General features: G+C 39.2%; 1 protein-coding gene across 2 annotated transcripts in view; it reads left to right on the top strand.

Annotated features, from left to right (window-relative positions):
* Window positions 1–15,119, top strand: part of WWP1 (WW domain containing E3 ubiquitin protein ligase 1) — a 91,338-nt gene that overhangs the window by 62,558 nt on the left and 13,661 nt on the right. For both annotated transcript variants that reach the window (XM_060243547.1, XM_060243545.1), the window contains exons 9-17: window positions 1,496–1,591; window positions 4,244–4,418; window positions 5,857–5,911; window positions 5,999–6,083; window positions 6,194–6,322; window positions 6,887–6,959; window positions 7,037–7,108; window positions 9,696–9,784; window positions 13,783–13,942. In XM_060243547.1, the coding sequence (XP_060099530.1) occupies window positions 1,496–1,591; window positions 4,244–4,418; window positions 5,857–5,911; window positions 5,999–6,083; window positions 6,194–6,322; window positions 6,887–6,959; window positions 7,037–7,108; window positions 9,696–9,784; window positions 13,783–13,942 (934 nt within the window). The remainder of the gene's footprint in view (window positions 1–1,495; window positions 1,592–4,243; window positions 4,419–5,856; window positions 5,912–5,998; window positions 6,084–6,193; window positions 6,323–6,886; window positions 6,960–7,036; window positions 7,109–9,695; window positions 9,785–13,782; window positions 13,943–15,119) is intronic.

The raw sequence follows: 15,119 nt of genomic DNA, 5'->3' as shown, positions 1-15,119 counted from the left end.
TGGTTGGAACTTGCCCCTCTCAGTTATGGTCACAAATTTGTTAAGTTTACTCTGTCAGGTTATCTTCCTTCCACTGAATAGAATTAGTATTCACATTCAATTCAGTATTCTGTCATCGTTCAGTGGAGAAAATTTTAAAAGTTTTTTTGAAAGTTTAAAAAATCATTCAGTGGAGGAAGATACATCAGCATTGTCAGAACAGCAGCAACACATATAAAGCCTTCTTTCTTGCTGGAAAGGAAAGAGGACATTTTGACCTCTTAACTCTACCAGTACCTCCTTGCTCTGTTGCTGAGGAAATAATATATTTGTATTCATGCTGTTACCTCTCAGATTTCTCTTGAACATTGTAACAGGACTTGTAGAAATTTGCCACTGGATTAGATAATACACCAGCTGTCTGAAATTTTTTTTCCAGAAGTGCCACTAGCCCTGTTTGGATAGGAGGGCTTCTGCCTTTGCCCTTTTCCATTTTCCCACCATAAAATGGCCCCTAAGAGCAGTATTTGTACAGCTTTGCAGTGGGGCAAATAATGTCCCCTCAGAAACTATTTCAGGTGGGAAAAGAAGCCTTTGTCCCCTTGTGCTGCTGTGGTCCTTATACAAATCCGGCTGTGCAGTACTTAGGGAAGTAATTTTCCCTCAGCTTCTGTCCGGTTCAGGGTAAGCAAGACTTGACTCATAGCCAAACATATAATCTAGTTTATCAGAGCATCTTGATTCCACTTAGAAGTTCTTTTCTGGCCGTACAACAGACAGATAGTATGTGTGACTGTCTGCTGGACATTTCTCAGGGTTTGGTTAGAAGACATATGATTCAACCACCTTCCTGTCTGGGAAGTGCTTGGATTCGAGACCTTTTGAGACTCTCGTGTTGGAAGAAAAATGGGTTATAAATGTAATAAATATGACTGGATTAGATTAAAAGGAAAGGTAGGACTGCAGACCTTTTTTTCTGTCCATCAGATTGCCATGAGCTGATATAAAGCCTCTTCATCCTGTATGTGCATTTAGCAGCTATATAAGTATCATCTGTTCCCCTTGTCTAGGCAAGAAATTGTGACGTAGTTTTCTGGGATACAAAACAAGTAAGGTATAAATGTGAAATATGCATACATTTTAATGAAAATCGCAGATTGTGCTTAAAGTATATCATGTTTCAGGTGATAACAGTTGAATATTGTACACTAAATGAGGCAGCAGGTTGCTTGCTGAAGTGCTGAAATGCTAGAGTTATTATTCACATAATAGATTGGTGGTTGCAATATTATCTCAATAGTATCTCATTTTTCTTAATTAGCTTGGACTTTTACATCTTGTAGACTCTTTTAATCAATTTCTTCATATTGATTAGCATCTCAAATATTTAGTCTATTTTGTCTAGAAAGTTTTAGCTCATGATTTACAGGAGAATAAAAACCACTTGAATGAAAATAAACTTTGGTCTTTGAAAATTCAGCCACTGACTGTACTTTCCTGTTTATTTTTTTTAAAGATGGGAACAGAGAAAGGATCCTCATGGTAGAACTTATTACGTTGATCACAATACAAGAACTACAACTTGGGAAAGGCCACAACCTTTGCCACCAGGGTAACTTAAAATTTCTGTATTGATTTGGCTTTCTTCTTCTAGGGTTTTAAAGTTTTTTATTTCCTAATCATACATTAACAAAATATAACAATAAATTAAAATGCACATTAAAATAATTTTCTATACTAGATGGAAGGTGAAGAGTTGTTGAGTGTTGGTTGGCAAAAAAAAAAATGAATTCTAAACAGAATAAAACCTATCCATGTGTACTTGATATTTTTCTTAGTAATTTAATTTGAGCTAACAGAGCTGTAATCCACTAATGTTTGTACCATGTACTAAAAGTAATTTTTTGTGTGGGTTTCCAATTTTGAGATATGATGGATCTCACAGCTGCTAAAATTATTAATAATTGATGTACCCAGGGCCAGTGTGTGGGAGTAGGCCAACTAGGCAGATGCCTGGGATGCCAGAGGCCTAGGGTCGCCATAAGACGCCCCCTCTCCCGCCGCATCCAATGCCACTAAATTCCTGACCTTGCGGAGGCTTCAAAGCCTCTGCAAGGTCAGGAAGAAAAGGGGCATGTTTAGAGCCACCGGCTCTGAGTGCGCTTGCTCCTTGGCCCCCCACCTCGCCAAAATTCCCCGCCCCCAACCTCGCCACTGCCATGCCACGCCCCCAGTGTTGGCAAACTCAGGGGAGGTGGCATGGCAGCAAACACACTCAGCTGGCAGCTCTGAGTGCGCCCGCTGTCTTCGACCTTCGGCGAAGTCGGGGTGGGGGGTGGGGAGCGAGTCCACTCAGAGCCAGAAACTCTGAGCTTGCCCGCTGTCTTCCCACCCTTGCTGAGACTTTGCAAGCCTCTTGAGGTGTGTGTGTGTGGGGGGGGTTCCTGGCCCTCTCCCACTTTAAAGCAGGAGAGAGCCGAGAATAGGGGGGCCACACGCGCTGTGCGCGATTTGATGATGTCACTTCCAGTGACATCATTGGGCCACGTGTGCGTGAAAAAATTTAAAAAGATAAAAAAGGCAGCGGCTTGCTTTCGGCCTGGGGCGCTGGAAAGGCCTGCGCCATGCCTGGATGTACCAGTTTCCTATTTTCCTCTGGATGTACCAATTTCCTATTTATTTATTAAATAAATTTAATAAAGCCACATTTGGATCAGGTATTAAATTTAATCTCAAATTTTAAAATGTTAGTACAACTGTTCCATTAGACTCCACAACCAAACTTGATATCTCTCACTATTCAGGAAAGAAATCATACAGCTAAAAACAAAAGAAGAGTGAGGTTTCAAAGTGTTTCTAGCAGTTGACACCCCCACTTAATTTATGAGTTTCCAAAGAGCATTTCTTTGCAGCTTTGGACATATGGAAGTATGTTCCTAAATTCTTATGACATCTTCATTATTGTGAAGATGGTGTAAAGTACCATCAACATAATAGCTTGAAGGATTTTTCTTTTAGTCTAGCTGAAATTGATTTAAGAGGTAATTTTCTTTCATGTTTTTAAACACTGATCTTTTAAACTAAATTGGCAGACAGGAGACAGTTTGGAATTGCATAGGTTTCATTACTAAGTGTTGTGGAACCTACTGTACAATCTTGTAGAAATTGTTAGCTGAAATTCATAATGTCTTCCATACTGAATGTTTTTATTTTTAAAATAGTTCGAAGTAAATAATTGTTCTGTTGGTACCCTTCATTTGAAGTTGTATAATGTTCTTGTAAAAAGTTCTTGTACATGGAAGGCTATATGGTGGCTGTAGTATCAGATCTGAACAGCAAAGATAAAATTTATAGTTGCTATAGTGAAATTCAGGTTTAATGTTAAGATCTGTAAATATGAGTTAGTTCAAGACAAAGTACTGTAGCTTATTTTGGAATCTGCTGGCTAACCTTCACTGGATCCATTTTAGCAACTGGCCATAAAATGAAGAAATAAAAAGTGGGTCTACCTAAAAGGTATAAACAATTTTTTAAAAATTGTTTTTATAAAATAGCTTTCTTGATTTTCAAAGGCTGGTTGTGCTCCCCATTCTGAGAACCATTCACTGTAGATGGCTCACTGCTGTAGCTTCAGAGGCCATGGCTCGGTGATAGAGCATCTCAGATTCAGTTCCCAATCATCTTCCAATTAAAAGGACCAGGCAGTAGGTGATGTAAAAGACCTCTCTCTGCCTGAGACTCTGGACAGCTGCTGACACTCTGAATAGACAGTACTGACTTTGATGGACCAAGTGTCTGTTTCAGAATAAGTCACTTTCATGTGTGTTCTCATGTTCAGAGTTCTGAGCTAGTCTTCTTTGTTATGAGGTATTGTTTGCTCATTAAATTAGTCTAGACTTTGTACTTACAGCACTCAGGCTGGTAGGATTGCCGTTACTTTCTATTTTGAAAGCATATTAATGTCAGTGCAACAACTGCCATATATGACATTATGTTAGTTTTATGGGGTCAGACTGGTAACATAGGAAAGAAGTCACTTGGATAGTTGCTTAGAACAAGTTCTCTAATTTTGGAGTAGATTGTCAGATTTTATTATATAACTTGTTAATTTTAGTGCAGAAAACATTTGGCAGACTTAGGTTTATAGCAAGGAAAGACTGGACAAAATAATATTTGCAAAGGGAATTTAGTTGCTTATAGAGAATAATTTTTGTGTAATGGCTGGGTAGAAAATAGCTACTAATGTTGGATTTTTGTTGGGTAGGTGGGAAAGGAGGGTTGATGACCGTGGAAGAGTTTATTATGTGGACCATAATACCCGAACAACAACATGGCAGCGACCAACAATGGAATCGGTCAGGAACTTTGAACAATGGCAGTCTCAGCGCAATCAACTTCAGGGAGCTATGCAACAGTTCAACCAGCGATACCTCTATTCGGTAAATTTACAAAATGTAGTATTGACCTTTTTTGCCTTATGCATATTAAATACACATTCCTCCATAATGAGGATAACCAAGTATGACTCCTCCATCTACTTCCCTCCCTTGGAGGCAAAAATTTCCCTTCATTTTTCTTTCTCTTTTGTGACTGAGCCACTTTGTTTGTCTGTTTTCGTTCCTGTAGAATTCTGGTGGTCCCACTTGTCACAGTATGATATTTTGACTGTTTGCTCAGCCCAAGAACGTGAAGGAAGGAATGGTTTTTTAACTTATATGATTCTATTGCACTCAAGTTTTTATATTTCACTAACAAAATATTTTATTCAACATAGAGGGGAAAGATCAGGTGAAAACAGAGGTAAAATTTCTGAGGTAAAACCAGTACATGCACAGACTTTAGTTCTTATATTACAAGTTAATCAGAGTTTCTTAAGCTCTTCAGAGTTACTTGAATTTTATGTTGAGAAACTTTTGTCCAGTGTTCGGCACAAACATTTCAGTACACTTTCTCTAACTCCTTTGGTTTCCAGAAGGCTGGTACACTCTTTCTAGTAGTCAAACCCCTTCTCTTGAAACACTGGTACGCATCTTGAGTTTTTAACTGACTCTTAAGGTCTCCATAGGCAGTTTCTAACCACATCACATGTGGGATCTCTCTACTCTTCACAGCTAACTCCCTGTTTGACTGGGTAGGGAATTTTCTTCTGTCTTTAGATCTATCACTTTTTTGTTGCCCAAATGGGAGTCTTCGCCTACTTCCCAAACCTCCTTGCCAACTTTCCCCAGTTCTCCTGTCTGTGTTAAACTCTTAGTCAGGGCTGAATTCAGAAACTGTCAGTACTCAACTCTTCTCAGTTAGGGCTGAGATCAGTGAATTCCGTCAAGGCAGAAATCAGACTGACTCTCAGTGTGCAACTATCTCAAGACTTTCTCTGCTCAGCTGATGCTAACTAATCCGATTCCTTGGAGTAGCCTGTCACTCAAGACTCTCTGGCTCTGTGAAGAATTAATCTTCACAGCAGTTCTAAACTTTTAAAAAGTGCAGTCTGTTACACTGAGAGACTTCATGGTATCTAGGCAGGTTCAGTAATGGGTTCAATATTGTAATATGTATTTCAATAATTTTTCATTACTTATTTTGTTTTAAATGTATATCCTACCTGTATCCTCTTTTTGTGTCCAAAATACCCTCCCCCCAAAAAATACCCTCAGCCATAACAAACATATAAAAGCATAATAAAAATTAGCTCAAATAATAAAACAGCCAAATTATATTATAAAAAGGCTGCTTGCGGTGGAAGACACTGAAGTAGAATAGAACCTTGGGATTCTTACTGTAAAGAACTGCTTTTAGCAGTTTTCCCATTACTTGTGCATTTACAGTAAAATAATTACATTCCAGTAGATCTATTAATTTTTCTTTTGTTTTCATTAGGCCTCAATGTTGAGTGCAGAAAATGATCCTCTTGGTCCTTTACCACCAGGCTGGGGTAAGGAATACATCTATATACGAAACAGAAACCTGTGAATTGTTTGTTTTAGCTATTGTTTTACACTGTTTTGTTTTTGTATTTTAGAAAGGAGAGTAGATTCAAATGACAGAGTGTATTTTGTGAATCACAACACAAAGACAACACAGTGGGAAGATCCGCGGACACAGGGGTGTGTTGATATGTTTTTTATTAATGTATTTAAATGAAATAATATTAAACCAGGTGAAAGATTACTGAGATTTCCCCTCCAAAAAAGTATATTTTACATTTTTCCTGCAGGTTACAAAATGAGGACCCCCTTCCTGAAGGCTGGGAAATTAGGTACACCAGAGAAGGTGTTAGATATTTTGTTGATCATAATACACGGACAACTACCTTCAACGATCCTCGTACTGGTAAATCTACTGTGTAAGTAAAATGTTAATGAGGATTCCAAAATGCCTTATCTTTATTCCTGATAACCAGGGCTGGCTCCTGTGCAGATTTTTAATATAGTCTCCAGATTAGGCCAGCCGTGGCTATAATCTTGGTTCTTATAAAGAAAGGAAACCCCCAGTTTGAAGAAAAAGTGATTTGTAGAAGAAGGAAAAAGAGGCAATTCCATCTTCCAAAACAAAAACAATGCTTGTGCACGTGCAGAGGTCACAAAATATCTTAGTATTCAGGAAGCATTTTAAATTTCCCTAGTAAATGATGCCTGGCTTTATGGCAACAGTCACCTCTGCAAAAATGAAGGAGTAGCAAGAAGGGAGGAAAGCAGATCTGGAGCTACTGCAGTGTAGGGGGAGTAAAGCCAGAAGGAAGGAAAGAAAGCATACACAAAGGTGAGCTTTGTAGGCTATGGGGGAGAAGAATGTAGTTTCTGAAGCTGAATGGAATGTTTTGAATTTTTGCAGTTGCTGGTATACCATTGAAAGTACTGTGAAATTTGAATGTTGTTTGCATAATGAGTTTTGATATTTTGCTTTATAGAAATAAAGGGCCACAAATCGCATATGAACGCAGCTTTAGATGGAAACTGGCTCATTTTCGTTATCTGTGTCAGGTACTGTACCTATAATAAATTATGTCCATTTTAATATTCTTTGAATATATTTTTGATATTTTCATGTTTGTTTATAGTCAAATGCTCTGCCAAGTCATGTGAAGATCAATGTATCCAGACAGACGCTGTTTGAAGATTCCTTTCAACAGGTAACCATATTTAATACTTTCAGGAATAGTCACTAAAGTGAAACATTCAGAATCTTAAGATCTTTTACTCTTACTTCGTTATGTAAAAATTTCTAGGATATCTACCTGTCTCTGGACCAATTTATCTGTCTCTGAAACTTCTGTAAAACTGTTCAGAATTTTTAAACTTCTGATACTGCATTGGCTAGAATCTATTCTAAGAAATCTTCACTTAGTATATTTTAGGATTAAACTGGATGTTGGTTTTCCTTTGGGATTGCACCCATATTGTAGCTGCAACTCTTAGTGGAAGCTCCGGTGTAAAAAGTGCAGCTGGGATCAGATTCGGACTGGTTCTGATTGGAACAGTGATGCAGGGGTGAGGAGGGGCTTCTTCTCTCTCTAGCTGTTTTTGGCATATGGAACAGAACAACCTGGGGGATGCAAGGGTGGATATTAGTTGCAGGGAGACATGTGCAGCCTCCTATGAGAGCAAATAATGCACCCCTCCCCCTGTGCTACTAGGGTTGCCATCCTCCAAATAGCATCTGGAGATCTCTTGATATTATATTTGATCTCCAGATGACCAAGGTCAACCCCCCTAGAAAAAATGGCTGCTTTGCAGGGTGCACTATGGCATCTGCTGAAGTCCTAGGCCTAGGAGTGGGTCTCTTTTAGCTTTTAGTCTCTTATTTCTGGGTTAGTCTCTTAAAGTCTCTTTTTTCAGAATAAGTCTCTTTTCTCTTCTTTTTTGTGCCTTCAAGTGCTCAAGAAATTAAAACTGTGGAACAGGATTCTTTATCATTTTGTAGTTACACAAAATGTGTATACTTACACATTTGTTTCTGGTCTCAACCGGCTGTCTGAGTTCGGACTCTCCAGCCCCCGGGGAAGATGGGAGTTACCTCCCATCTCCAAGCAAGGAGGCCACCATCAAACGAAAGGAGAGCTGGGGAAATGGGGGAGTGGAAGACAAGGAGGGATACAGCAGACAAGAAGACCAGGCAGTATTCATCAAAGAGGGTTGGACTGACAGAGCTTTGAGAATTGGAGACACTCCAAAAGAAGCAAGATGAAGAGAAGAGGAAGAGAGATCGAGCCCCGCAGAGGTGAAGATGCAACCTCGATGTCTCGTAGACAAGATCCACCTTGGCAGAAAGGCAGAAACATACCCGGAGCGAGTTCTCAACAATTGGTTGGTGAGGGGAGGGGAAGCCTAGGAATTGATCATTTAAGAGGGATGTTAAGGGAGAACTGGGGAGAACTCACCTGCTTGACTCTGTGTGCAGAGACCTGAAGTGTCAAATGGGAAAAAGTGGGAAACAGGGAAGAGGGGGATGAAGGTCAGGATTAACCTCCCCCCCTCCTTTGTCATGACTGAGGCTCATCCTACTACTAGAATGCTCCAAGAATAATCATCCTGGAGCAGCTGTCCTCTCCGCACATGGCATAACAAAACGCAGGTACGAACAATGACTTTTTTTTGGTTGGGGATTATTGAAAATTACATATATTTTATTTATCAGAATTTTTAGTGCAAAAACATGAGCATTAACATTTGAACCATATGGAGCACTTGACAACTTGGTCTCTTTAGTCTCTTTTCAGTCTCTTTTCCTGCCGTTTTAGTCTCTTTTCTCACTTTTTTGGGGGGTGATCTACCAGTCCTAGCTCTGAGTCCCCCACTTCCCAAAATTTCCAGGTATTGCCGAACCCAGAGCTAGCAATCCTACATGTTATAATCCTGCTCAGAAGCTGGCTTGCTTGTACTTTTCACACTGGAGTTGCCACCAGGATTTGCAGCTGTAGTATGACTGCAAGTTCCCCATTGCTAACTCATGTAAAAAGTAATGTCTAGTTCAGCCCTTCTTTGGTGTATAAAACTAGTGGTGTGTAAGATTAATTCTGTGGTGAAAGGAAACTCCTGTTTTATGGAACTATTTATTTTATGTAAAAAAGCCTTCCTCCATGTCATGTCTTTTGAAGGGCATGCAAATAGAGGTGAAAAAGTTTTCCCCTTTTGTGGGGGGAAGAAGGAGAGGAACATAGTCCAGCATTTCTGAGACAAGTGGGTGACACTGTATACCTTTGCAACTGAGTTGAAAAAGTGGCTTCTCTGATTCTGCACTGTGGTGAGACACAGAGGACATTCTAGTGGTTTTAGCAATAAAGAGACATTTTAAAAAAACCATTCATTGTCAGTGTGTTGTGTAAGTCTGGGTGTATTGTATTCTCTTCTTGGTGGGTTCTGTATTATTTTGGTTTTATTTGGTGACAGTGCTATGTAACTAAATATGACTGGTGCTGTAGCATAGTGATAGCATTTTACTCACTGTGTTTGTAACTGCTTAGAACCATGTGTTGAAGGAGAAGAATATGGCAGAGAGGGGAAGAACATGACATTAAGAGCCATGAAAAATAGTTTGGGTGTGTGAATATAGTGTGTGTGTGTTAAACTCTTTTTTATATTTCCATTTTGTGTGTGTGTGTGATGATTCAGCATAGCTATATGTAAAATAAAGGTGCTTCAAAACTGAACAATTTGCTCTATAGTTATTCTGTTTTATTCAATGTCACTTTCTGTTTTGTGTGCAAATTTTTTATACAGATCATGGCTTTAAAACCCTATGACTTACGAAGACGATTGTATGTCATATTCAGAGGAGAAGAAGGATTGGATTATGGTGGTTTAGCCAGGTAAAACCCTCATGTTAAACTGTTTGAGGGGCTTGCAGGAAGCATACCATGCTAATCAGGACTTTTCTTTTTCTGGAAAAAGAGATTCGGGGACTGTCAAGAGGGAAATGAAGGCAAACACACAGGTGCCTCTAATGAACTTTTAAACAGTTTTTTTTTTTAGTTTAGTTTCCACATAGAGGTTCTCGAACTCTGTTCTGTTGCATTCTCCCCCTGCCCTTGGAAAAAAAAAAAAAGCCCTGTTGCTAATATATCACTTTGTATGAAGACTGGTTTTATGTGATCAGGGGATATATGGTTCACTTACTAGTTAAACCCAAATTCACACAAGGGTATGGAAATGTAGTTTGAGCTAGGTAAAGTGTACTTGTGGAGCCTCCCACAAGCGTGCCCAATTGAAATATGGTGGAGTAAAGTATGATTTGGGTACAAATTCTAGCTTCAGTTATAAGGCCAGAGACTTGAATTTAAAAAGAAGAGAGTCTTTTCTATCTGCTAAGGGGCCAGGTGAACTAAGATATATGGTTCCTGTCTGTCTGAAAGTGGGGGAAGGAGGGTGGTCCCAGGTCCTGAAAATATCCCAAGTAAGGGGGAGAAAGATGCAGGACATATCTTGAAGTCAGTCTTGGTTACCTAAATTAGATAACGTTGAGACAGGAGATTCTGTTTGTTCAAATCAGTTCATTGTGGACTGCAAAACTCTTAGTGGATATATGTTATTAAAAAAAAAAGGGTTGTCTTCCAGGGTGACCAGATTCTTTGTACTGAATGTACAGTGATTAATCAAGGCCTTTCAGGAATTAATGATTTTAATGCTGTATACTGCTAGTATACTGTTAATCTCATCATGTTTACTTATTTATTTTATTCGATTTACTGAGAATAAGAGTGAAATAGAAGAAGGAAATTCATAACAAACACATATGCAATAAAAGAGAAAAAGTATATGAGCACTGGGTAAAATGTCTGAGAAATGTAAGAGTTACAGGTAGTGAGAAATGCAACTGACCCCCAGGAAGTGACACTTAGCTAAAACTCATATGTATTCAAGATAAGATGATGATGCTTCAAACCAGTACTAATTGATGATAATATTGTTTTACCTATTTTTGTTAAATGGTTTTTAATGTGTGTAGTGGGACTGTTGTAAAGGGATCTGTGATTCTGATGTGTAGTGAGCTCTATGGTCAGTACATTGAGAAGGATGCGCTTCAGAATTAACACAATTTATTATTTCCATACTTAACAGACAGGAAACATTGATAAATTTCTTCTTGATGAGATTAGTGAATTAAGTTGCCTGTAACAGCACCATTTAATCACATATATTTGTTAAGTATTTAAATTGTTCCACACTTGTGGTTTGCTTTCATAGAGAAAAGATAGAAAGTTAATATTCTAAATCAGGGGTGGCCCACGGTAGCTCTCCAGATGTTTTTTGCCTACAACTCCCATCAGCCCCAGCCATTAGCCATGCTCCATGCTGGCTGGGGCTGATGGGTGTTGTAGGCAAAAACATCTGGAAAGCTACCATTGGCCACCCCTGCTCTAAATCAAGGGTGGCTAAACTTGCCTAACATGAGAGCCACATAAAATAAACATAAGATATTTGAGAGCCACAAGACATGCATGTCAGATGTTGTTTGAGAGCCGCAAGGAAGGAAAGCGAAAAGATGGTGGAGGGAGAGATGGAAAGAAAGCAACTTAAATGCATTTTCCAAGCTGCTGGTTTGGCTTGGCTTGGGAGAAATGATTTAGAGACAAATGCCTTCTCCAAGCCAGCTGATGGGACAGTGGGGGCTTCCAAAGGTGGTTACAGTCTCTAAAAAGTTGGAGACCCCTGCTGTAGAAACTGATTTGTTTCTTCTGTGGCAGAAGAGCATTGTCTACAGATGATTGCATATATCATGTTGGAAGATTAGCAAGTGAGTACTCTTCTCATAGTATAGTTGATCATGTCCTTCAGTAGTGTTGCCTGAACGGTTGTCAAAACTGAACTGATATTTCTGTTCATTGTGGACTGTGGTCCTTGGGCTTGTAACACCGAGTTACAACATTGAGCTTTACATAGAATTCCACAGCTTGTTTCTTTTACAATGTATTGCCTTTTTGCTGTCAGTGGTCTGACATACAAGCATTTATGTTATTTTATTTATTTAAACACATCCTGCCTTTCACCATGTCTCAAAGTGGTTCAGTTTTTAAATATTAGTCTCAGCTGTTTTAGATTTGGAGCTTGTTTCATCAGATGCCTAAGACACAGAGTTTAGATTTGTATATGAAATGTCATGGATATGAATTTACAAAAGCTGAGACCACAAGCTGTCAGTGCTTTAAGAACCTCAAGGTCCTTATTTGTGATTGTTGCCTTAGACTAATGAAGCTATCCCTCTTTCCCAAATTTTTGTCCACTGGTGATTATAAACCTTTGCTTGAAGAAGTATGAACTGTGTTAGCATTTTCCAGTTTGACATCTGTAGCTGGGAATCAAATGAAGGGTTCCCATTTCCTAACATCTGATTGCATGATTTTTTCCTTTTTGTTTATGATAAAGTATATTTAATAATGTAACATTTTAATACATAAATGCTTGCTTTGGTTGCATATTACAGAGTAATATGCATAGGTGGGAAATACACATAACTATCCAGAAGTACTTTAATCATTTTTACTGCATCCAGTCACTAAGCATTTGCTGTTTTAAAACCAAATCATCTCTACAGTTGTGACGGTAATGAACGGGTTAACAAGAAAACTAAGGATGCATAGAGCCTGCGTCAGGTGATCTGAGGGTGGGGGCCAGAGTGCTCGGAACTCTGAGGTGATTGACAGCTAACAGCTGAGGGCAGTTAGTGTCTGACAGAGTCTGAGGGAGACTGCTAAAGAGAGCAGTTGGTCTTAGAAGGAGCTGAGACAGGAGCTGAGGAGAGTCTTCGAGAGAAGCAAAGCTCACTGCTAGCTCAATAAAAACAGCCAAGGGGCTGTGTGTGACAAAAGGAGAGTCATAGTGAAGACCTGAGAGGTCACAAACACATATACACGTCTCTTAAGAGCTAAAGAGGTGGTTGAGGGAATAGATGTGGGTCTAGAAATCTGAAGGGCTGGGAGTAGAGGCACCAGTCGATGTGAGAGATTTGGCACATTATACCCAAGAGGCCAGCCTAGAATAGTGTTGGAGAGTGAAATCTATATGATCTATGAAGCCTGAGAGACCTAAGAAAAATATATATTCGAAAGCCTGAACTACTGAGCAACTTGTTATCTACTTGAGATACAATTTAGCCTATGTAAATATCTCCCATTCCCCAGTTGAAGTCTATGTGTGTTTAAATAAATATCTGTGGTTTACTTTAAAGTTCTCTGGTGCCTGTATATTGGGAAAACCATCAAATCTGCTGTGGTCCCCTACCTATTGAGTTTTATATCCATCCGAAAACAAAACAAAACCCCGAAGAGACTAGTATTGAGAAATCCATATCATACCCACCCCTTGAGTTCAATAGCCGTGAGGTAGAATTTTAAAGGAAGAACTGAGGCTGAAGAGGGGCTGGGGTAGCCATAAGTCGCTTATAGGAGCGATCCAGTGAGACCGCGAGGCGTGCTTTTATAACAGTGATGTGATTGGCTGTAGAAAACATTTTCAAAACATTCAGCCAGTGCATATTTTAACCCTGCTTGTGCTAGATAAGATTGTAGTCTGTGGTTTCGATGCAGTAAAGAATTTGCATGTGGGTGGGTGATTTTAGCTTGCTCCTCATTCCCACTGCAGATACAGACTTCCTCTTCATTCTGTTCCTGGGAGTTCCCTGTTTTCTACAAGCAGCATTTGAAGGAGCATTTCAGGCTAAGGGAGAGAGATGGGGAAATCTCACCTGCTGACAGAAATCTCTCTTGTCAATGGAACGTATTGCTGCCTATGTATTTTATGTCTGTACAGTTTTGTCCATGTTTGGAGATACCTATGTGTTGTCTCTTTTATCCTGTTGTAAATTTTGTAGAGAATGGTTCTTCTTGCTTTCCCATGAAGTATTGAATCCTATGTACTGCCTGTTTGAATACGCTGGAAAGAGCAACTACTGTCTTCAGATAAATCCAGCATCAACAATCAATCCTGATCATCTTTCGTATTTCTGTTTTATTGGGCGGTTTATTGCCATGGTAAGTGTGATTTTTTTTTTTAATAAAAAAATTGATTTATGTTTTCAGCTTTTCTTGCTGGATGTTTAGTACTTTGTATAGGAAGGAATACATCTAACTTAATTGACATGAATTATATTTTCCAATGATTTGGACCATGAACATTCTAGGCATGTTAAAAAGCCGTTCTTGGCATATATTATTATAATATGAATATTTTTGAAGTTCCTGTTTTATACTATGCACGGAACAGCATTTGTATTCAAAGAACTGTCTCCAAACTGAGTGAAAATATAACTTAATGGTTGATGAAATTTAACATAAGAAATGATAAATATTGGAGTGGAAATCTAACATAGTTGCTGTTGAATAAATCTATAGAGATAACGAGGAAAATATCTTTTAGTCATAGTTTTGAATTATATGAATATATTTAGCTGATGTTCTTTCTCTGGCAGAAGGCACAAGATAGCAGACAGCTTCTTGTGCCTGAGGAAAGCTTCATGTTAACCGAACAGTAGATCTGTGAGAGCCCAGCCCAATGTGGAAATTTTACTGAAAATACCAGTTTGGTATATTTCCTCAGCAAATGAAAAACTCACTATAATAGTATTAAGGGAAAAGGGATTGGAAAGTAAAATAGCAAGAATTATAGTGTCTTTATGCAGTTCTAAGATTTTATGAAACTGTTCAGTGTTTTATTTACTTGATTAATTTATATTCTGCCCTTTCCCAGGTGGGCTCAGAGTGGATTACATTAAAATAAAACCAAGCAAATACAATACAATAAAACCAATAAAATACAATTAAAACAGCAACACAACACAGTACAGTATACAAAGGAGGGCAGGCTCATAGTGCAGTTTGGAGTATAATCAGTGGCCCAGTTGTTCAATAGCAGATCATTGTGGAGGAGGATAGCTGATGGTATAGGCCAGTGGTGGCGAACCTATGGCACGGGTGCCAGAGGCGGCACTCGGAGCCCTCTCTGTGGGCACGCGCACTCCCTCACCACCTCCCCCTGCGCATGAGGCTTTGGAGTCATATCTCATTGAAGCTCCTTCTCTCCCAAAACTCAGGCTCCTTCCCCCAAATCTCCAGGTATTTCCCAACCCAAACCTGGCAACCCTAACTGGGCCTCCTTCAGCGAGACAACAGGGCATTTCAACCTTTTTGAGCTCATGGGCACCTTTGGAAT

The sequence above is a fragment of the Heteronotia binoei genome, chromosome 7, assembly GCF_032191835.1.
Source record: "Heteronotia binoei isolate CCM8104 ecotype False Entrance Well chromosome 7, APGP_CSIRO_Hbin_v1, whole genome shotgun sequence".
NCBI lineage: Eukaryota > Metazoa > Chordata > Lepidosauria > Squamata > Gekkonidae > Heteronotia > Heteronotia binoei.
Note: the sequence above shows the minus strand (reverse complement) of the source record. Positions and strands in the feature narration are given on the sequence as shown.